We start from the raw sequence: 23,138 nt of genomic DNA, 5'->3' as shown, positions 1-23,138 counted from the left end.
CGGAATAATCCATTACTCCCAACAGTGGACATACCCTCAGTCTTCGTATCATACGTTTGCTGAATCTGAGCCAGAATACAGGGACAATATTTTGGTCAAAGTTACAAACGTTAACTAAAAGCTTAAATGTCGTCAGCCAAAACCTGATGGGTTTTATGTTGGCCAAAGCTTAATCTCTCCATGCTGACTGTTCACCTGCATGCAACCTAGACCCGCTCACTGAAAACGGCGAGGGGATCACACCAGTGGCCCAATTGATTGTGTATATGGTATAGATATTTTTATATATATTTGTATTTTTGTATTCGGGATTGTGTGAAAAGGTATTTCGATCTCTATCTACACACAAACTGACTGACAGACAGACAGATGGACACGCACAATTTTGATTAAATAAAACACTAGCTGTATCTATAACTTTCTAATATGCAATGTAACAGAAGTACAAGAGGCTAAATACAAGTGTAATATTGTCAAATGAAAAACAATGAAAGTTTGCTATAATCTACCAACCCAGTCTTTGTATCAACAAAATGAGTGTACTGAAATTACCCTAAGGTGTGTTTTATTGCATAGTCCACTCATTCATAAGAGAACGAATGGGTTATTTCTTCTTCAATAATTACATCGCTTGCAAAATGATGTAAAACCCAGAACTGACCACACATTAAAAACACTTTGGTCCTATCCTGATCATATCTTTATTAACCGGTTTCTATGGGTTCTACTGTAAAAGCAATGAGAGCACTTATCACTTTAACACAGACTGCGTCCTCTTGGCTGATCAACTATCAATGACTTGCAATAGCAACATTTCTGCTGATTCATTCTCCTCTCTGACGCATATTTCTTTCCACGGGATATTCCTTAATTACGATGAAAGACAAAATAAGACCTATCCACTAGGGATGGAAATTCGAATTTGTTTTCAATAATTTTTGGAAATAAATACATGCATGTTCAAATAAGTGTATAAACCAAATCGAATTTGTCAAATGTATTGAACTGTTGATCACAGTTTGACAGCTATAGGCTTACAGCTTTCATGTGTGGAGGAGGTGATTCACAATCAGGCCAGCTGTAGAGAAGACCCTCTCAGCTGGAATGGAGGTTGCGGATATAGCCTTACCCGCAACCTCCGTTCCAGCTGAGAAGGTCTTCTGAGGTGCCTATCTAAAACAAATCAAATAGTAGGCTTACTAGCACGCTAAAGCAAACTGTAGTCAGGGAGGCAAAGTCATCAGGTATGAAAAAGGTGGCAAGGACCTGACCCCTGACCCCCTGAAAGCAGCAGTGTCAATAATAACAGAAACGCCAAAGAGTCACATCTAATATAAATATATAAAAGCATTTATTTTAATTGTGTAGCAGTCAGTTTATAATTCTGGCAGCACTGTTGAGCATTTTGAAAATGTATTGTCATGCCTCTGTGCACGGCTTAGTCTTTCTATCTGTATAGCCACTGGTGTAAAGTAACTAAGTTCATAAACTCAACAAGTACTATACGTGGGTACAATTTTAAGATACTTGTACTTTATTTAAGTATTTCAATGTTTTTCTACTTTGTACTTCTACTCTTCTACAGTTCAGAGGTACATGGTGTACTTCTACTCCACTAAAGTTCAGAGGTACATGGTTGTACTTCCTTACTCCTCTACAGTTCAGAGGTACATGGTGTGTACTTCTACTCCACTACAGTTCAGAGGTACATGGTGTACTTTTCCTCCACTACATGTATTTAATACCTTTAGTTACTCTACAGATGTGGATGAATGATGTGAAATCTAATCAAGTGTTGAATCAGACTTTAGTTCCACCTGGAGTAAAACCACCAGCTACACTCTAAAAAACAGTGGGTTATTATTGGGTCTACCCAACCATGGGGTTATGAAATGTTTAACCCATTCTGGGTTATTAATATGGTATTGGGTTATTTTTGTGTAACCCAAGTGCTGGGTCAAAATATTTGTGTCTACCCAACCATTTGGTTATGAAATGTTTAACCCATTCTGGGTTATTAATATGGTATTGGGTTATTTTTGTGCAACCCAAGTGCTGGGTAAAAATATTTTTGTCTACCCAACCATTTGGTTATGAAATGTTTAACTCATTCTGGGTTATGTATATGGTATTGGGTATTGGTTTGCATGAATCGCAACAATTTCACATGTATTAGATTCATTCATGTTGAGATAAACTGAGACAAAGGGGACTTCCAGACTGCCATTGTTTGATTTTGACCGCGATCTGGCGGGAAAGGTTTTCCCCTGCATCCTGTGTGCACTCGCGATATTTGGACATAACCGTAAACTTAACCATCATCATCGCGAGAGAAGATCATTGAGACAAGAAAGACCGTTGGGGAAAGTTGGAGGAGGTAAGCAGAAAACATTGTCATCTAACTGTGAATCTGTTAATAAATGTCATCAACTGCTAGTCCATGAGCGATATTGTGGTAACGTTGATAGTTAATTTGTTATTTAGTGTTCTTTTTTATCTCACTTAAAAAGCCGAATGAGCCGACGAACATGCTAAAGCTAACGTAGTTAACTAGCTAGTCTGTGTAACTGCCAGTTAGGGAGATGGTTCAAATGTAGGATATCAGGATTGAAAACTAAATGACGGTAGCATTACCCTGGGAAAGTTAAACGGAAAGTGTGCTACCCCAGGCGCTTATATGTCAGTAATATCAGCCCCTTTTACAAAGGAATGTTGCGCCGTTATTCGGCTGCGTCACATACATTAGCTGCCAAGCTAGCTGCCATGCGGAGCTGACTGCCACTGTGGTTTTCGCTCTGCAGTTAATGTTACGTGACGGATGCCGCTCTGCTCTGTAGCCCCCTCCACGAGTAAGGTTTCCACGTCAGGTATTATGTATGCTAGCAGCAACACACAGTTAACACAATTATACAAACATGGGTTAATTATTGGAGGTAACTGAGTTATTTATTTTGTTAAAGTTTCAGCTACAATAAAACAACCATGGTGCTGTTTCTTTTGATGTGAAATATTATTTATATATTTAAATAAAAAGAAATGTTAATTCTGTTTACAGTTCTGTCATCACATTATGTAATGTCATTTGTTAATTCAGTTTTAAAGCTTAGCACTTAAGGCTGGATCCATGTCTTTTAAATTGAAGAACTCTGTTGAATTGGTTTGGATATGACTAAGTAATTCGTCAACTTCTGTCTGATAAGGGGACTGATAAGGTTTGGTGTAAAAACTTAACTTTCACTTTCATTGGTCTCTCTCAATTTTTCACAGCAATTTGTGACTGCAAAGGTTCCTGTGGCTGCTGTCCGTAGTTGGTTAACTAATCTTGCTCTATTGTGGGTTGACCTGTTTCTAGCAGTCACAAAAGTGTATCACTCTATATAAAAATAAAGGCTTTGATATGACCATAAGTCTGCAGATAAAATACAATGCTAATAACCATAGTAAGTGGGGCTCATGTGTGCTAAATACAACAGGTAATACAAATAAATAAATAGGAGAAGCAGACATTTGTCAGTTTTAGTAGCCTCATCAACTGAATAAATTAGCCCCAGCAGTGAGGTTGAAGTCAAGCAAATGTACATTTTATGTTTTGTTTTAATTAAGCTCTTTATGTGTTTTTGTCTCAGATCAATGGACGATTTTGTGTGTGACACATTGACACAGTGGCAGTTGACAGACCTTATTGATAGATTTCAAGGTAAGAACATGTTTTTGTTTACGTTCACAGCAAGCAGATCGTCTGTATAGCTAGGTAAAGGAATTATTTGAAATGGCATTGACTGCATTGTATTTTATGTTACTGAAAATGCATTTTTATTCCAATAGCTTCCATGTAATTAGCCTCTTATTTTTTTCTGTTCTCCATGGTTTAAATATGTCCTTGTATTTTGTTTTTTTGTCTTTTCAGACGAGGGAATTGACGAGGAGAGTTTTTCTTTCTTTTAGAAGAGGGGACCATCAGCCAATTGATTCCAAAAGCTGGCCCCAGGCTTAAGTTCCTCAAAAAAATGTAGAGGACTTGTAAGTATAGTTAGATCACTGCAGATGTGAGAGGCTACAACCCCTCCCCCACACACGCATATTAATTCTGAGGATTTGTTCAAATTTGTGAGCAGATGGCATATATTTGCTTTAAATGCAAAAGGGCAAATTCCAGGGGATGCCAAGACTCTCTTCAACATTTACGTGCAGTACATCATGTAAACCATTCATCAACATATTTCCAATGTAGTGAAAACTGGTTGTGGTAGAACATTTTCTTTTATAAGGTCTATTAAAGGAGCATGAAAACCAAAGTGAATACTCCCGATGATCCCCTTGAAGGTCCAGCCCAGCCTGTTGACATACAGCTTGCTGAAAATGAGCCTGTACAGGGAGTTGGAGGATGAATGGATGAACTAGGGCAAGATGACATGACCAACCGGGTAGCCCTTTTTTTAGCTCATCTGAGGTCTAAACCTTTCTTTGACATTCTCTAACTTAAACTTTATGGTTCAAACACACCTCTAGTTTAATTGGTGATATTGTGGGCAAACTAGAATCAAAGACTATGTCTTTATTTCGTCATTTTGGTCTTGATCAAAGCCCAGAGGTAGAAGAGCTTGGGCTGGAGTTCTTGGAATTAGCCGAGCCTTTCAAAGGACATGATACAGATTATAAACAGATGCAGTATTTTGCTAAATCAGGAAACTTCATTCAGCCAGTTGAGGAGATGTTCACTGGGGGGGCATGCTTTGTTCAGCAAAGAGCCTCTGCCACTGGCACTGTGCGACAAGTCTCAGTTCGTGATTCATATCAGCGTATTCCGCTGCAGCGCCTTCTAACCAAGCTACTTGAAATTCCTGGGGTTTTACAGGCCATGCAAGAATGGCAGCAGAGAGAGAGTGATGTTCTTCAAGATTTATTTGATGGGCAGTTTTGTAAAAACGCATCCACTGTTATTAAAAGAGGTTTCGATCCCACTTATGATTTACCAAGATGATTGTGAGACAGTCAATCCGCTTGGGTCTAAGACTGGGGTTCACAAGTTAGGATTTATATATTTCACCCTAAAGAGCTTGCCACCAGACCTGCTATCAAGTTTGCAGTCACACTTCCTTTTAGCAGTGTACAAATCTGATGACGCTAAGACCTATGGCCTTGATGCAGTGCTGCGCCCTATTGTGGAAGAGATCAGGTGTCTTGAGAGGGATGGCATCACTGTTGATACCCCCAACTTTCAAGGTGTTGTAAGGTTTACAGTGGTCCAGGTAGTGGGAGACAATTTGGGCGTGAATGCCATGCTTGGCTATATTGAAAGCTTCTCTGGAAATTATATGTGTCGGTTTTGCAGAATACATGAGGATGCCCGGAGGTCTCAGACGCTGGCAGATCCTGCACTATTGCGTGATGTCAATAGTCATGAGGCAGATTTGCGTACAGCCGACCGCTCCCAGACAGGCCTGAATAGAGACAGTGTCTTGAATGACTTGTCTTTCTATCATGTAACTGACAACATAGCACCTGACATCATGCATGATATACTGGAAGGCGTAGGGCCATATGAAGTCAAGCTTGTGTTAACTTCGCTGATTGAGCAGAAACATCGAACACTTGACAAACTAAACTACAGAATCACAAGCTTTGACTACGGCTTTTGTGATAAGGGTAACAAACCTTCTGTAATTAGTAAGGATGATCTAAAAAAAGGTTAAAGGCGCCATGCATCAATCAGCAGCTCAAATGTGGTGCCTACTTAGGTTGCTGCCGACAATGATAGGTGACCTGGTCCCCATGCATTGCAAGGAATGGAAACTTCTCCTACTGTTACTGTTATGTATGGAGTTCATCTTCTCTCCTTCTCTTACTGTTGAAGCAACACTGTACTTAGCTAAAATCCTTGAAGAGCATCACTCTCTCTTCCTGGAGCTCTATCCTCTTCACTATTTGCTGCCAAAACACCACTTCATGCTCCATTACCCAAGAGCCATTCAAAAGCTCGGACCCTTGACTCAGTTTTGGGCTATGAGCCATGTAACATGCAATTTCCGAAACATTTGCAAAACCATGGCCTTTCGCCATCAGATAGCGCAGTGCTATAATTTGCTGTGTGGAACTGTGTTGAGCCACAATACAGAAGTTGGTCCAGGGCACACTACCTTTCTGGCCAACATTGAGGGAGTTAAAGACATCGAAAGTGGTCTAACAGGCATTCCCCTTTTCAGTGAATTGTATGAACCAGCTTCGGTTACCTTTAAGGGAACTGCATATCGAGCAGGCATGACTGTATTCCTGTCTTATGACCCAGATGGAGAGCCCCAATTTGGTCTCATAAAGTCCATTTTAGTACTAGACCAAACATCACACACACCAACAATAAAACTTGTTGTACAGAAGTGGGAAACACAATGGTTTGATAGGCATTTCTTTGCATACAGTGTGATTCCCACTCAAGTTTTGGCAGCTGTTGATGTGAGAGAGCTGCTTGATCACCATCCCCTACATGCAGTGAAGTCATACAGCGAGACTGATGACAGTTTATACATTTCACTGCGCTATAGACTTTTTAGAAAATCAGTTTACTGCCACCAGTACAGTAGTTATGACACTTTGTAAATAGCATTTTGACTCGACAAGTCCATTTTTTCCTGCCATATTTGTTTAGTGGTTAGCTATAAAATGCTGCTTAAAAGGTGCCTTGGACTACAGGGATGATCATGCGATGGAAGTACTGGGATGTTTCTATAAATACTGGGATGGATGTGATAAATTGTACAGTAAGTATTTTTTGTTAATCTGTCTACATATCGTTGCTGTTGGGCAGAAAACCTTGTGTCTCCATATTTAAAACTATGTTTTTTATATTTCTAAATGTACTAATTCGTCATAGTGTTGTACAAAAGTAGTACAAATAGATCTACAAGCTCCCAACGTCAAGAGCTTGTCGATTGGCTATTTCACAATTTTAAAATGTTAAAAATTATAAACGGAACAATTTTGGACATACACGGTTTCCACCCGACGGCGACGGGTAGTCACTGTCAGTTAAGAAGTTACATGTTTGTTTTATATCTTTTTCAATTTGCCGCAGATCTGCATGGTCCAAACTTGTCGCATTTTTCATTCTCTCGGGTGAAGGGTTTCTGAGTGGTTTGTGTCTCTTAGGGGTCAATATAAACCATACTTTACACAGGTCTCTGAATTTATCAAAACTTTGGCGTGGTGCATATCTTTCACACAATGCATACTGTGTGCAGTCTACTGAGTCTGCTGGTGTGGTACACTGATTTACATTACTGATGCTCATCCGGCAATTCTAGGTGGCTGTCACTGTTTGTTACATTAATCTGGGTTCTGTTTAGATTGAACCTGCTGTGCCACCTACAAGTCCTGATGTCCAACCAACTGCCACAACTCCACCCTCCATGGAGGACCAAACGGCACCTGTCGTACCAGCGATGATACCTACATATAATTCCACAATTTGTAAGCTCCACTTTTAAGACTTGGGTTTCACTTCTTTCTTTAATCAACACTAAAGAGTAATAAACGATATCTGTGGTGTTGTCCCTTCTTGCAATTTTCTCAGGATATCTGCCAGATTCTCACAGGCTCAACTGAAGGCAAGCTGATCCTGGGGAGCCTTGATGAGGATGTGATCATCCCTTCGCAAAGAAAGTGCCTTGTCCGTATTTTGGTATCTCACCTCATGGAGAAGTTTGGAGAGAGGTAATTAAAAATAGTAGGGTTTTTTCTTGTTTTTGCTGAATGTTATGTTGGTTTGAAAAAGGTATATGAATCTTCTTTCAGGGGAAAAGATAAGACGGGACACTACTTTCAAGTCTCACATTTACCTAGACCACCAACATAAACATGCACAACACATGTACCAAAACACACGTTCAGTAGTGTTTTTAATTTATTAGGATGCCTATTAGCTGCAGAATATGCTACAAGCCATTATACTGGGGTGCAACACATGTTTTAGAAATACTTAAGATCTAATTTGACTCTGCTGGTAATTTAGTTTTTCTGTGTTTGCAGTCCTACCAGTGAGACAAAAAAGGGCCTTGGCTGCAGCTTTGATTCATGGGTTTCCCTCCTTGAAGGACGAGTCGGACACAAGCAGTGGCTTCGTAAGTAATTCACATTTTATTGAGGAATTGATGCTAAAACAGTCAGTTGAACACAATATAACTCATCTCCCAGCACCAGAGTACTGGACTTCTGTGCTGTTTGATGCCCGGTGTTGTCAGACAGACATACAGAAAAACCCTGTTCTAGATGGCTCAGCCACATGTTGTCGCCACGCTATCAAAATGTGCCTCATCTCTATTCACCAAAGACTTTCATTTCTTGACAGGGATACTGGTTCACCCCAGGACGGAACCACCGCCCAGCCACTGGATTCCTCGAAGAGAGGCTTCCGAACGTCAGAAAGAGGATGAGAAAACCGGCCAGGTCACGGAGCACGCAGCAGACACCACCACAAAGTAGTGAAGCTGGCACTCGTAGGACATTCATACCAGGTAATTGTTGGAACTGAATAATTTGTTTAAGCAATACAGACACATAATTTGAGATTGTTAATATCCTTATGTGTACTTTTATAGAATGTACCATATCGGAAGAAAGAGCCATACAGTGTAAAGAATGGCTGAAACACAATTCGCAGCCCCTCAACCAGGTGGAGCAATACATGCCGGATACAGCAGTGTACAGGTCAGTAGGAATGCACTGAGGACACTAGCTGCAGCACTCATTCAATGTCATTTGCCTATGCATGCACCTCATCATGGTACTGTTGCACCTCAAGTCATTCAAAATCTGAACTACAGACTTCTCAAAAACAAACTACTACTAGACCTCTCACACCTATGACCTAACCCCTGCTCATTATGATGCTATAGTGGGATGGCTCAGGGGAGGACAGAGTACAGCAACTTGCAATGGGCCTGGTTTTCAAGGGACCAGTGCCATGTACCTGTCAAAAATAAAAGGCACAACACCAGTGGGAGCTCCATTACTCTCCCCCCCCCCCCCCATAATCGACATAAACATGGGGATGAATGCATTTTACTATTATGCTACCAAAATGTGGAACACCCTACCACCAGCCATCAAGAAAGTGCAACTCCTTACCCTCCAAAACTGCCATACAAGAGCACCTGTCTGCAACTGCCCTCGGGGCTTTTTGTGTTATCCTTTTAACATTCTTGTACTGCTGTACTTTCTGCAAACTATCAAACAGGGCCAAGTCTTTAAGGGAAAACGGGTGGGACATTCAGGGGATCCGCCAAGAGTTCCCACATCTATTCACTCCAGGCATGGTAAGTTAGGAAGTTGTGTGCTGAGTTAAAAGAGCTAAATGGTGGAAGCATAAATTGTTAAAATGTTTATTTGCACATCTTAGTTTCCTGTCGTTCGGATCACCTAAAGGAGCAGTACATTTTTGTGATCATGTTGGAGGATTTTCTTTGTAACGTTTACATGGCCAGTATATGAACCAGTAATTTCTGAAAAAACGTATGTTGCTATTAGTGGTTCTCAAACCAGAAGCAAAGATTTTGAGATTTAGAAAGGGCAGATCTACAAGCTCATAGCGTGGCACAAAGTGCTATGAGCTTGTAGATCTCGATGCTGTTATGATGTGTTTGTTCTAATGTGTGTTATGTACAGTACAGCCTGTAAACAACACACAGAACACAGCCTGTGTTGTTTACAGGCTGTACTGTACATGCATACATGTTAAGTTTTGTTTAAAGAAAGTTTTGCCCTTTATTGTGAACTGAATCTTTTGCACTTTATTGAACTGTCAATTGTTATAACAATAAAATGAATATTTTTCTAAGATTCCAACATTGTTTAAAGCGTTATTGCATATTATATTATTTGCATGACCAATATAGGATGTATTTTAAAAGGGTTTGTAATTTAAATGTTTAAGAGACATGGGTATTGCATTAAAAACATGACGATAATAACTTAACCCATCGCAGCTATTATGACCCAGCATTTGGGTGTAATATTTAACCCAATCTATGGTAGAATTAACCCAGGGCTGTAATTAATTTGACCCAGCATTTGGGTGTAATATTTAACCCAACCTATGGTAGAATTAACCCAGGGCTGTAATTAATTTAACCCAGCATTTGGATTAAATGTATAACCCATCTGCTGGGTTAAAATACACAACCCATTTCGTTGGGTCAAATTAACTACTGCTGGGTTGGTCCAATATTGATCCTGGCGTTGGGTTAAAAAACGACCCAAATGGGGTTGTTTTTAACCCAGCATTTTTTAGTGTGTACCCTGCAGTATACAAAGTCATTCAAACTAGCTACACCTTTACCAGCTTTGAGAACACTTTCATGATCAATCATTATAAAACATATCATATATATTATTCTGAAATGGACCAATCTGCACAATGACTACTTTTACTGTCGCTACTTTCACTACATTTTGATAATACTTTTGTACTTTTACTTGAGTAACATTTTGAATGCAGGACTTTTGCTGTAACAGAGTATTCCTACACTCTGGTACTTCTACTTTTACTCAAGTACAAGATCTGAGTACTTCTACTTTTACTACAAGATCAGAGTACATCTACTTTTACTCAAGTACAAGATCTGAGTACTTCTACTTTTACTACAAGATCAGAGTACATCTACTTTTACTCAAGTACAAGATCTGAGTACTTCTACTTTTACTCAAGTACAATACCTGAGTACTTCTACTTTTACTCAAGTACAAGACCTGAGTACTTCTACTTTTACTCAAGTACAAGATCTGAGTACTTCTACTTTTACTCAAGTACAAGATCAGAGTACTTCTACTCAAGTACAACATCTGAGTACTATACTTTTATTAAGTACAATATCTGAGTACTTCCACTTCTACTAAAGTACAAGATCTGAGTACTTCTACTCGAGTACAAGATCTGAGTACTTCTACTTTTACTCAAGTACAAGACCTGAGTACTTCTACTCAAGTAAAAGACCTGAGTACTTCTACTTTTACTCAAGTACAAGATCTGAGTACTTCTACTTTTAAGAACAACATCTGAGTACTTCTACTTTTAATCAAGTACAAGATCGGAGTACTTCTACTTTTACTCTAGCACAATATCTATACTTATACCACCTCCGTTTATAGCCTATGAAAACGAAGGCTAAAGCTAACGTTAGCAGATAGTGACAATGTATGCTAGCTAGCTAGCTCAACGATTCCTTAATGATATTGTGACATAAAAACATTTCAGTTCACATCACGCTCTGCCACTCTGCTCTGAACACCTGAACGGCCCGTTCTAACAGCTGTTCACCAGCGGTGCAGTCTGTGCTACAATAGAGGCTTCTCAATACTCAAATTTCCCCTCCTCGACTCCCCTCCTCGACTCCCCTCCTCGAGACTTAGACCCGCCCACAGGAGATGCGAGCGGAGGACCGAGGAGGGGAACCGAGGAGAGAGGAGGGGAAGCAGCAGACGTTTTAAAGAAATGAGAACTCCTCTCCTCTGAGCGGTCATATTAAAGCGACGTCCGTTCATTATTACGTGGCAACAGCTGCATCAGCTGTCGAGTGTTTTGTCATATTTCATAATCTCTGTTAGATCAGCTGAACATTGTTCCCCCACATATTTACCTTGAATTCATTGAGAGTGCGGTATAATGAGACAATAACAGGCTACAGATGCGGACACACACACACAAATATATTTATATAAATATATACAATTTAAAGTATGAGAGCACTCTCATAATAACGTAACACAATCAGAGACTGGATATATCCCCCCCCCCTCTCTCTAGTCGCTGAAATGGGGAATTGAAATTACGGGCCAAAAGTTGTATTTGCAAGTATTAAAAGTAAGGACATCAAACCAACTGAGACCCGTCTGTCCGCAGCATCTGCGCACTGTACAACACACACATACACACTGTACAACACACACCTACACACTGTACAACACGCACCTACACACTGTACAACACACACCTACACACTATACCACACACACCTACAGCTGCTAAAGCATAATCAGGCTACAGCCGTTGTGTATTTTATTATGTGAAGGACTAAATGGTTTTAGAAAAATATCGACTCTTTGTAGATATCTACTAAACTAAAGCAAATAAAGAGAGTAGGTCTGTTATACTGAGTGATATATATTTTACACACTGCTCTGCTTTCTGCACGGGCCTCACAGCTGTTCTCACAGCTGTTCTCAAATAATATCCAGGGGATGCATGCAGAGCTGTCATTGGCTGAGATAAATCCGGCCGTGCGTCACGCCTCCACCGTTCCCGGAAATGCATCCGCGGAGGAGCCGTGGAGGAACCATCAGTGTATCCTCGGTTATAGCTCCTCCAGAGAGCCTCCTCGATGCTCGATCCTCGGTCCTCGGTGTGCATTTAGAGAAATGAGACGTCCTTCAAAATGGCGCGTTGAAATTCATTTCCGGGTCACTACCGGAGGACCGAGGAGTCGAGGAGGGGAAATTTGAGTATTGAGAAGCCTCTAGTGACTCCGCAGTTAACGAACGCACCGTAGCTAATGTAGCTGACCCTCATACCGGAGCAGCAGAGTTCAACCGACAGGCAGGAAGACTCGAGCACACAGCTGGCGCTTCATATATTAAAAAATAACACCATGCGCGTCATGATGGCACATAACAGCTCGCGACCGCAGATTATTTTGGCGATTAGATCAAATGTAAATTATATTTGACGCAACTTTAGTTACATTTCCATGACTTTTCCAAAACTTTGGGAAAAACATCGTTTTCCATAACTTCTCCAGGGCCTGGAATTTGCATTTTGAATTTCCATGACTTTTCCAGGTTTTCAATGACCGTACGAACCCTGTATGTACTTTGCCGCCACACACGGGCCTTTTCTCATTTCATCAAATCCCCCTCCTCGACTCCTCCGGTAGTGACCCGGAAATGAATTTTAGCGCGCCATGTTGAAGGACATCTCATTTCTCTAAATGCACTTCGAGGACCGAGCGTCGAGGAGGCTCTCTGGAGGAGCTATAACCGAGGATACACTGATGGGTCCTCCACGGTCCTCCACGGCTCCCTCGTGGATGCATTTCCGGCAACAGAGATGTTTCAAAGAGTCGTGACGCACGGCCGGACTTATCTCAGCCAATGACAGCTCTGCATGCATCCCCTGGATATTATTTTATTAACTGCTTTCATCGCGACGCGATGTTTACAGTGAGAACAGCTGTGAGGTCCGTGCAGAAAGCAGAGCAGTGTGTATAATATATATCACTCAGTAGAACAGGCCTACTCTTTTTATTTGCTTTAGTTTAGTAGATATCTACAAACAAAGAGTCTATATTTTTCTAAAACCATTTAGTGCTTCACAATAAAATACACAACGGCTGTAGCCTGTTTTAGGAGCTGTATGTGCGTGTGTGTGTTACAGTGTGTGCGTAGATGCAGCGGACAGACAGGTCTCAGATGGTTTGGTGTCCTCTGCTTACTTTTAATACTTGTAAATAAAACTTTTGGCCCGTAATTTATTTTCCTCATTGTAGCGACCAGAGAGGGGGGGGGGATATATCCAGTCTCTGATAGTGTTACGTTATTATGAGAGTGCTCTGTTTGATTCTGAAATTGGATATATTTATATAAATATATACATATATATGTGTGTGTGCGTGTCCGCATCTGTAGCCTGTTATTGTCTCATTATACGGCACTGTGAATGAATCAAAGTAAATATATAAGTCATCATGAACACATCTGTCCATCAGACAGAGGGCTGCTGTGCCTCCTGTCATCATTGATGGACGTCTCTTTAAAATGACCGCTCAGAGGAGAGGAGTTCTCATTTCTCTAACTGCCTGCTGCTTCCCCTCCTCTCTCCTCGGTTCCCCTCCTCGGCTCCTCCGCTCGCATCTCCTGTGGGCGGGACTAAGTATCGAGGATAGGAGTCGAGGAGGGGAGTTCGAGAAATGAGAAAGGGCCACGGTTGCCAAGCAGCGTTTATTGTTGTTTAGGCTGGCCACTCATGTGTCGCGAGTGTTGACAGGGAGCACGCACATGAACTGTTAGCGCCGGAACCTCGCAACGGCTGCGGAGCTCATTTGCGCCACATTTGGGCCTAAAATGAGGGTTGAGTCTGCGTGATCTGCGTGTAGGGAGGGGCAGCAACCATGTCATTGGCTAGAACTAGCTAGATCTGATGGATTTGGACATAAACGCGAGTGAAGTATAACCGGACACGAGAGAGAGAGATCAGCACCTGCAGCTCTGCCCGCTGTGAGGGACCGGTCACCGGTGAGCGGAGCTAAACACACCTTAAGACGTCACCTAACACATGTATCTATGGCACAGTGTCGTATACATTGAATTATTGAATTTGATAATATGTAATCAACTTAGGCATCACTCCCAAAAAAAAAATTAATATATATATTTTTTTTAATAAAAATATTCATAACTCATATTCTAATACATGAATAATTATTCGAATACCTGAATAATTTCGAATATTCTATTAATCGTTCCCATCCCTACTATGTGGTGGATACTATCCACCACATAGGACTACCTCCTTCCTGCTCATTAACTCCACCCCCCTCTCCCTGGCTTGTGCACATAAGACCCCCTCCTCAGTGTAGCAAGAACAGTCTGATCCTGCCAGAGCTGCAACAGAAGAGCCAACATGATCCCCTCCGTTACTCTCAACAATGGATCAAAGATGCCTATAGTGGGTCTGGGAACATGGAGGGTAAGGCTGATTGTTTTATCCGTATAATACTTGAACAAATGCATTTCATGGGTTCTATGATCTGTAGTATCCATGTTGTTCATGTCACTGCCTTGTCACTTGAATCTAACGCAAACGAGGTTCAAGAGCTAAATGTAATTACAGAATGCTGTGCTAAACTAGTTGCTAATAAGATATAAACTATTTTTGTAATAGATGTAAGCAGTCCCAGTGCACTTGATACGTATCCCAACGCATGGAAGGAAGTGTTAAAGTGACATGACATAACAAATAAAGACCCCAATAAAATGTAAATAGGTTTGTTCAAATATTTATCATTATAATTGAATGCATGTTACCTTAATCTGATAATTTAACCCTTAGATGCACGAGTGACTGGACCAGTGTGCGAAAAAGTACACGTCCCACCGTCCGGGACGTGTTATTTACAATATCGGACAAGTAGATCTTTCAATTGACTTGTCCGCCGGACAAGTGACGTTTTTCGCCCCGATTTATTGACAAATTATTGATAAATTCAGTTTACAAAAGGCAGAACTCATTCGCAAATTGTACGTGTCCGCCATTGTTCGTTTAGAAATGTTAGTTTCGGTTCTGCTTGTCGATTCCTAAGGAAATGCATCTCGCCGCTTTCTGTACAGTTAGACGGGGGTGGGGCGGAGCGGAGCGGGAAGTGTAGCACAGTGGCAGGGTTGGGAAGCAAAACTCGGTTCCGAGTAGGAACAAATAACAATTGTCCGGTACCGGGATTAATAAGAGTTGTGAGGACAGGAGGCGAGGCCGAACCCCGAGCCCCGCGGACTGCAGCTCTCTCTCTGCTCCGTATCAGCTGATCGCTGCACGGTGCAGCTCAGCGTCTCTCTCTCTCTCTCTCTCTTTCTACACACAGCGGATGCGCTGCCCGTTAACAGCCTCATCTTTGTCAAACTTTCTTATGTTCTTTCTCTAACACGTAATGAAGGTTATTCAGCGTTTTAGCTCCTGAGTTGTTAATATTGACCACCATTTCCTTTATGAAGTGAAGCAGCCTCCCTGTCTGTGTCCTCGCGCTGTCCTCACATCAGCGGACCCCCAGATTCGGAGGAGCACAGGGATGTCAGTATTGTTTATGAAGCAGGGTATAGAAAGTACATTATTGAAATGAAAATTCTATTTATTTACTTTTACAAACAGTGAGCAGCTGCTCACTGTTTGTAAAAGTAAATAAATGCGTGCAAGCGTCTTTGAGTTGTAGAAAAGCGCTAGGCCTATAGGCTATACATATAATGTATTATTATTATTATTATTAGGTTATGTCCTATGTGTTGGACATGTGTGGTTGGACTGTGTCTCACAGGCAGGTTGCAGTGTAACATCAGAGGACACTGGGCCAATTGTACATTCTCAAACTGCACCACTTAGAACTAACTAAACAAAGCAGAGATTATTTTTATATAATTGTATTAAATAACCGTAAGAAATTCAACAGTATGAAGTGATTTGTAAATAGGAATACAGATTTGACTTAATGTTTTCATAAATATATTTTTCTCCCAGTTTGTCATGGGACTTATTTACCCTCTCAAAGACCTGGAACCGAGAACCGAAAATAACCGGAATCGAAAAGCAGAACCGGAATCGTTAAAATCCAAACGATACCCAACCCTTTGTGTGATGCAGTAAAATCTTACCGCTCACTTACGTTAGCGGTATCATAAAAACCGTGGGAAAATGTAAAATACGATGACGAAGAAGAAGATTCCAGTGGCCCCAATTTTTGTCCATTCTGGACAAGTGAAAAATGTATTCGGACAAGTAAATTGCCAAACTCACTTGTCCATGGACAAGTACTCTCTAAAAACTTTTTCTCACACTGTGGACCCTACACTCTTCCATAAGTGGGTCTAAAAGGACCCGTATTAGAATAATGTGTTTCTATACCATTTTGGTTAAGAAAATTCACTTTGGTTCACATTAGAAATATTTTATATTTAATTTTTCACTATTTATAACTTTAGACATTATTTTTAAAAAAACCGTTTTGAACATATAGTTCAAAGATCTATCGCTATTCTGAGACCCTCACAGTATTCCAGTCCCTTTTCAACACTCATCTCCTCTCCTCTTTTCTACTCATAGCCCACCCCCCATCAATCCATGCCGGTTGATCAAGTTTGATAGTCCTATACCCCCCACCCTAACCTTCCCTTATATTGTAAAGCGATTTTGAGTCCTTGAAAAGCCCTATACAAATATAATGTATTATTATTATTATTATTATTATTATACTGACAGGTATCAGATCTTGCGGTGTAAAATAATCTTCCTGAGAGGTGTCACTTGTGATGTCGTCTGTGTGGTCCACAGTGAATATATTCCTGAGAGCAACAGGTGATAAGAATCAAAGGTTCCCAGAGGATTCCATAGGAAATGCATGCGGGTCATTTTTGACCCACTTATGGAAGCTTGGGGTAGTAATACAAAAACTACAATTTCTTAAAATTTAAATTTCAAATGTGAATGGCATGATATCCAAAACATGTTTTTTGAGGAATAGCTGGAATATGAAATGATACAAAAATGTAATTACAAAGATACTTCAACAAAACCAACTCACCGGGTCAAAAGATAGCCACTTAAGCATCTAATGCAAATATGACTGCATGCTCTTATTTGGAAATCCACAAATGGCATCATCAACAGGGGTTTATGTGCTATACTGAAAATGCCAAGATGTGAAATTGCAACACGATCAACCTTGGTTTATTACGGGTTATAAAGATTGTACTGGATAATAGTGATATCAGCTAAGACTACACGCCCATAATTAATTCCTCATCATTTCTACTCATTAACTGATACAGGAAAACCACTGCCACACATATGAATGATTATCCGTCTCACCCTCTTGTCTCCAGTCAGACCCAGGGAAGGTCTTTGAGGCTGTAAAGGCGGCAATAGATGTGGGATACAGGCACATTGATGGTGCTTATGTCTACCAGAACGAAAGAGAAGTTGGGGATGGAGTTTGTGCCATGATCGACAAAGGAGTGGTAAAGAGGGAGGATCTGTTCATCGTCAGTAAGGTAGGGTATTAATACAAAATACAGTATTGTTTTTTGTCCTGGTAGAGAAACATGTCATATTGTGTTATCATATCGCTGCCTCCATAGAAGCCAAGGAAAAACAAGCTTATCACAAACATAAAGGATTTATATTGCACAGCTAAACCAGAGAATAGGCCAATTTGCTCGAGGGCAGCTTTACTCTTCTGATAATTAGGATCCTTTCTTCTTCTTCATCAGCTGGTCACAAGGATGACAAAGTTATAATACACCATGCCTAATTTGGGAAAACGCATGACAACATGCAAAATGTGTTATTAGGCCTAGTTTCCCCCCATTTTACACTCCCCTCCAATATGTTGTATTCCTAGTTGTGGTGCACCTCCCACCTCCCATCTCTGGTGAGGACAGCCTGTGAGAAGACGCTCTCTGACCTGAAGCTGGACTACCTGGACCTTTACCTCATGCATTTCCCTATGGGAGCCAAGGTATGGTGCTATAGTCCGGTCCTGGCTACACAGAAAAGAAGAGCAGGATAGGGTTCTGGTCTAGCTCAACCTCCTAGCATATTTCTCATGTCTAAGATAGCTTGATACTAGAGACATTAAGAGGATTTCAAAAGAGCGTAGTTAGACCGAATCTCAAGAGAAGAATGAGTTGGCTTTTGAGAAATGAAGGCAAGACTTTAAATAATTCAGTTCAGGCCAACAAAGTTACTAGTAAAATATAAACTCAGGTGTTGGACAACTTTGCACACAAAACATCATTATCTTGAATCTTAGGGCTTCTGTAGAGGGCCAAATGGACGGTGGACTCTTAGGAGAATATTCCCAAAAGTCTTTTGGATAAGAATCACTGACTCCACCTTTAACAGGATACCTTAAAAAAAAGGAGTAAAACACATATTACTCAACATTAAGTTCTGACTTTCTTTCCAATGCAGCCTGGGGATAATATGTTTCCCGTTGATGCCAATAACCAGCTCATTCCTGATGGCAGCGAGTTCTTGGACACCTGGGAGGTAATTTATTCATCACTTGTATATAGACTCTTATGACACTACTTCTATTCTATTTGATTGTATTTACTTGCACAATGTTATCTGTTTATTGTGTTGCACTGTTGGAGGAGCCTGTGACCTAAGATTTTCATCGACATAACTACACTGTAGCTATGTACGAATGACAATAAAAGCCTTGAATCTTAAGTGGCGAGCTGACAGTCCAGCTGACTTTCTGGCAGCTTAAATCAAACAAAAATAGGATGCAAAACTGGAAGTATATTAACAACAGTATGTAATGTGTCTCAAAGGCCATGGAGAAGCTGGTGGACGCTGGACTGGTCAAAGCTATCGGCATCTCCAACTTCAACAAAGACCAGATCGAAGCACTCTTCAACAAACCAGGCCTCAAATACAAGCCTGCCAACCACCAGGTACAAAACAAGAGTGTGACATCATGTAGAAGGAAGAAGAGAGTACATCTAAAGCAGGGGTCTCCAACCTTTCTCCACCTGAGAGCTACTTTGAAAAAATGAAAGTGGCCAAGAGCTACATCGCTTATTCACATAGCACTCATCAGTTGAATTAAGCTACTTTTGTACACGTGTGAAATTGCAATACCCAAAGCTTATCTAAAATCTTAACTTCACATCAAGGTCCAAGAAAATGACAATTTCTCACATATTAATATGGACAACATAGTAAGTACATCACCTTAATCACCACCTTGCAAGCATCTTATGGCACATGTGTAAAATAAGTGCATTCACTCTTTTTCACAGTCAGTGAGATGAATGGCGCTGCATGGAGTCCACCATAGAGGTGTATGCTGGAGTGTACCCACTTAGGTTCACTCTAATAGTCATTTAAATGTCCATCAGTCAGTCGTGTTCTGTATTTAGATTTCATTCATGTCAGAAAAAGCTGCTTCACAAAGGTCTGTAGAACAGAACCAAATAAAGCAGACAGGTTCAGTGCTGCTTGGTGAATGTTCTTAGAGTTTTCTGGGTCTACAAGGCTCCAGAAATGTTGTGAGTTTTGCTGGGACTTAATACTTCTGCAGTCGAGCTGCAGCTTCAAGCAACGGTCTTCTGTTAAAAAAAGGACACTGAATGTCCTGAATGAGGCATCACACACATGACTTGAGTCTGAACAAAGCAGACAACAGGAGTATTTACAACAGCATTATAAAAACAAAAATAGGGCATGTGGGTGCATTCTCTGTTTTACTGTTGCATTAATCCCATGAATGTATGAGAGTAAGTTAGCTTCATCATATCTCAATCAGTGATTCAGTGAATAATAAAGTTTCTATCGGGTCACTGTCAGCCATTAGGGGAGGGGGCGGGGTTTGGAGGAACGGAGAGGAGACGGTGATCGCGGAAGCTTTCCTCCTGCCTTCACAAACTTTACACGCGTATATATCAACTGAAAATAGCAAGAGGACATTCATACTCTGAAATCCAAGACTTGATTGAATCCACCAAAAACCTGACATGACGATAACGAGTGTTTTTCAAAAACTCAAATCCCTCCCTGTGTGTCTCTGAGCCGCAGCGACGCGGACTGATTCAGAGCGGGTCATTCTGCCGTTGGTTCTGACTGGTGCTGCTGGAGAAGCAGACTGCTCCGTGTGTGGTGTCGCTGTGCCGCTGTCACATCTGCTCCTTGATCTCTGCGTCACGGACCAATTTTATATTTGTGTGACAGAAACAATTCTAAAATAAAAACACTTTATTGTCCGGCCGCGGCCGAAAAATCAAGAAGCAACGTTACTACGCTATAATCGATAATCGAGCGGCGAGCTACTGAAAAGCTGCCTGCGAGCTACCGGTAGCTCGCGATCGACGTGTTGGAGACCCCTGATCTAAAGTATTCTGGTGTTTCTGCAGATTGAGAGTCACCCGTACCTGCCTCAGGAGAAGCTGATCAACTACTGCCAGTCAAAGGGCATCCCAGTGACCGCCTACAGTCCCCTGGGCTCCCCCGACAGACCCTGGTGAGAGGCAGGGTCACCTGACATACACTCAGAGAGCTCAGAGAAAGAATGTCAAGCTTCATTCTGTTTTTACTTACAAAAGGGTTTCGTCCGATGATCCCTCTCTGCTGGACGAGCCTCGGATCAAGGACATCGCGAAAAGGCACAACAAGACTCCAGCACAGGTGGGAAAAGTCTAGCAAAAGTTCCTCTTTCCCTTGGAAAAAACAAGGCCTTATTAAAATAAATGGTGGTGTGATAATTGTGGAATTCAATTGTGTGCATATCCAGGATTTTAATTTGATATGAGTTCATTGATACAACATAATTGATTGTTCTGCTCGTATTTTCTGAGGTACAGCCACACATACCATAATATAGTCAGTCTTAGGCACGTCTCTTATTTCCTAAGATATAATGAAATATAAGGAATACAGTACTACTATGTACCCAAAACATTTATAGAGAAGTAAAACTCACTTTTTACAGCCAAGCTTTTCAGATTTTTGTCAAGAGGAAATAAGAAATTGGTTGCAGAAACTCTACATTGTTATAGCTAAGGAAGTTCACAGTATAACTTATAATATTTGTAGGTTTCCGTTGGCGGGTCAACACAGAAAATAAAAAAATAGACAGATACTTTGTAAAATAGAATAATTGTTGTATAATGCTGTTTTCACCCCAGGTTCTCATCCGGTTCAGCATCGACAGAAACATGCTTGTTGTCCCCAAGTCAGCGACGCCCCATCGGATCAAGGAGAACTTCCAGGTACACTACATCCACTGTTTGTTTTCATCTCTGGGACTAAAAGGGGGAGTCAACACAGAGAGAAACCCTTTCAATGCAATGTATTTTGTAAGAGCAGTTTCCGTTATAAATCCTCTTCTTTGTCTTCCAGCTGTTTGACTTCAAGTTGAGTGATGAAGACATGAAGACCATGATGAGCTTCAACGAGAGGAGAGCATTCAAAATGGAATGGTGAGTAGACGGGGATCAAACCGAACAATATGCAGCCAAGAATCTAACAAGGTTTACTCAAACACTGATTGATTTTAAGCTACTTGTACTTTAAGTATTTCCTTCAATGCTACTTTATACGCCACTATATTTTGGAAGCCAGTATTGTTCTTTTTGTACGAGTTACTTCAGATTCATATTATTAGTCAATACAGAATATAATTACACATATTACATTACGTACATTGCATTTAGCTGATGCTTTTATCCAAAGCGACTTACAATAAGTGCATTCGACCAAGAAGATACAAACTTGAAGAAAACAGAATCATATCAGGCTTCATAGAGCCAAAACATTTCAAGTGCTACTCAACTAGCTTTAGATAAGCCAGTCCTTTATTAGTATATAAGTGCTTTGTTAGTAATTATTGCTCGAAGTGGAGTCATAGCCAACACTATGATATATTATGCTAAGTTAATGCATCCAGTAGCAGTTTAATTTAAAAGAAATAGCAGCAGGTGTTTCAGCTGTGATGAACATATTAATGCATAATATATTAAGGGCTTTTTACGCACAATAAGTACTTTTACTTTTAGTGTATCAGTTACATTTTTATGCCAATACTTACAGTATAACATTTCTTTTTACATTTGGTATTGCTACTTTAGTAAAATGTCTGAGTACTTCTTCCTTCACTGAGGGTGAGTTGAACTATGATGTAACTGGACCCATTATCCCTTTCTTATGTGTGTTCCTCCTCCTCTCTTCTCCACAGGGCGACGCATCACAAAGACTACCCTCTGAATACAGCATACTAGACAACGTGCTGAGCTTTCTGTTGATTTAAAATCTACACGCTGACTCCACATCCTGTTTTTCTAGGATTTGATGATTCATTTTACCTATGATTAATGGGGCCTACCCTTTACTAAGTATGCCATTATCTTTGGGTTAAATACCTGGATCACTATCAATGCTGTGCAGAGGTGAAATAAGTACTCTGAGTAAAGATCGCCATGTACCTGTGTATAAATACTCTGTTTAAGTCTTGTATTTAACATGTTCCTCAAGTACAACATTGCATCATTTTCTGCACAATGGCCCATCTCAGAATAATGTTTTATCGGATACTTTATACTCAACTATAATGTTGCAGCTTGTAAATAAACTTATTTTCATATATATTGATGTGTAGCTTGTGAGTTTAACTCGCTAATCAATAAAGCATTATCTCAAAAGTAAATTAATGTGATTGTTTGTTGATTATATTTTGAATCTGAATCTTTTAATAAATAAAGCTGTAAACAAATCACTTTGTAGGAAGTTCAAAATGTCCACCTGAAGGCCAGCGCACAGCAGTTCTCAGTAGGCAATACAATAGGACTAATTACGATTCTATTTAGTAGCCTACTACTTTTTGAATATG

The 23,138-nt window shown here is 40.5% G+C and overlaps 1 protein-coding gene and 1 long non-coding RNA gene across 3 annotated transcripts; both read left to right on the top strand.

Annotated features, from left to right (window-relative positions):
* Nucleotides 1–7,580: 7,580 nt before the first annotated feature.
* Nucleotides 7,581–9,748, top strand: LOC117468312 (uncharacterized). The gene is made up of 5 exons (XR_004554460.2): nt 7,581–7,707; nt 8,023–8,114; nt 8,342–8,507; nt 8,592–8,700; nt 9,230–9,748. It is a non-coding gene; the product is annotated as an uncharacterized lncRNA (long non-coding RNA).
* Nucleotides 9,749–14,617: 4,869 nt separating this feature from the next.
* On the top strand, nt 14,618–22,905 carry LOC117468311 (aldo-keto reductase family 1 member B1-like). 2 transcript variants are annotated; one of them, XM_034112365.2, is made up of 10 exons: nt 14,618–14,731; nt 17,629–17,796; nt 18,147–18,263; nt 18,719–18,796; nt 19,087–19,209; nt 20,668–20,774; nt 20,857–20,938; nt 21,439–21,522; nt 21,653–21,732; nt 22,488–22,905. In XM_034112365.2, the coding sequence occupies exons 1-10, from the start codon at nt 14,666–14,668 to the stop codon at nt 22,528–22,530; spliced, it is 948 nt and encodes a 315-aa protein (XP_033968256.1). In that variant the 5' UTR covers nt 14,618–14,665; the 3' UTR covers nt 22,531–22,905. The 2 variants fall into 2 exon arrangements, with proteins under 2 accessions (XP_033968256.1, XP_033968257.1); XM_034112366.2 differs by lacking the exon at nt 21,439–21,522.
* Nucleotides 22,906–23,138: the final 233 nt, after the last annotated feature.

The sequence above is a fragment of the Pseudochaenichthys georgianus genome, chromosome 23 (genome assembly GCF_902827115.2).
Source record: "Pseudochaenichthys georgianus chromosome 23, fPseGeo1.2, whole genome shotgun sequence".
In the NCBI taxonomy this organism is placed as follows: Eukaryota; Metazoa; Chordata; class Actinopteri; order Perciformes; family Channichthyidae; genus Pseudochaenichthys; species Pseudochaenichthys georgianus.
Note: the sequence above shows the minus strand (reverse complement) of the source record. Positions and strands in the feature narration are given on the sequence as shown.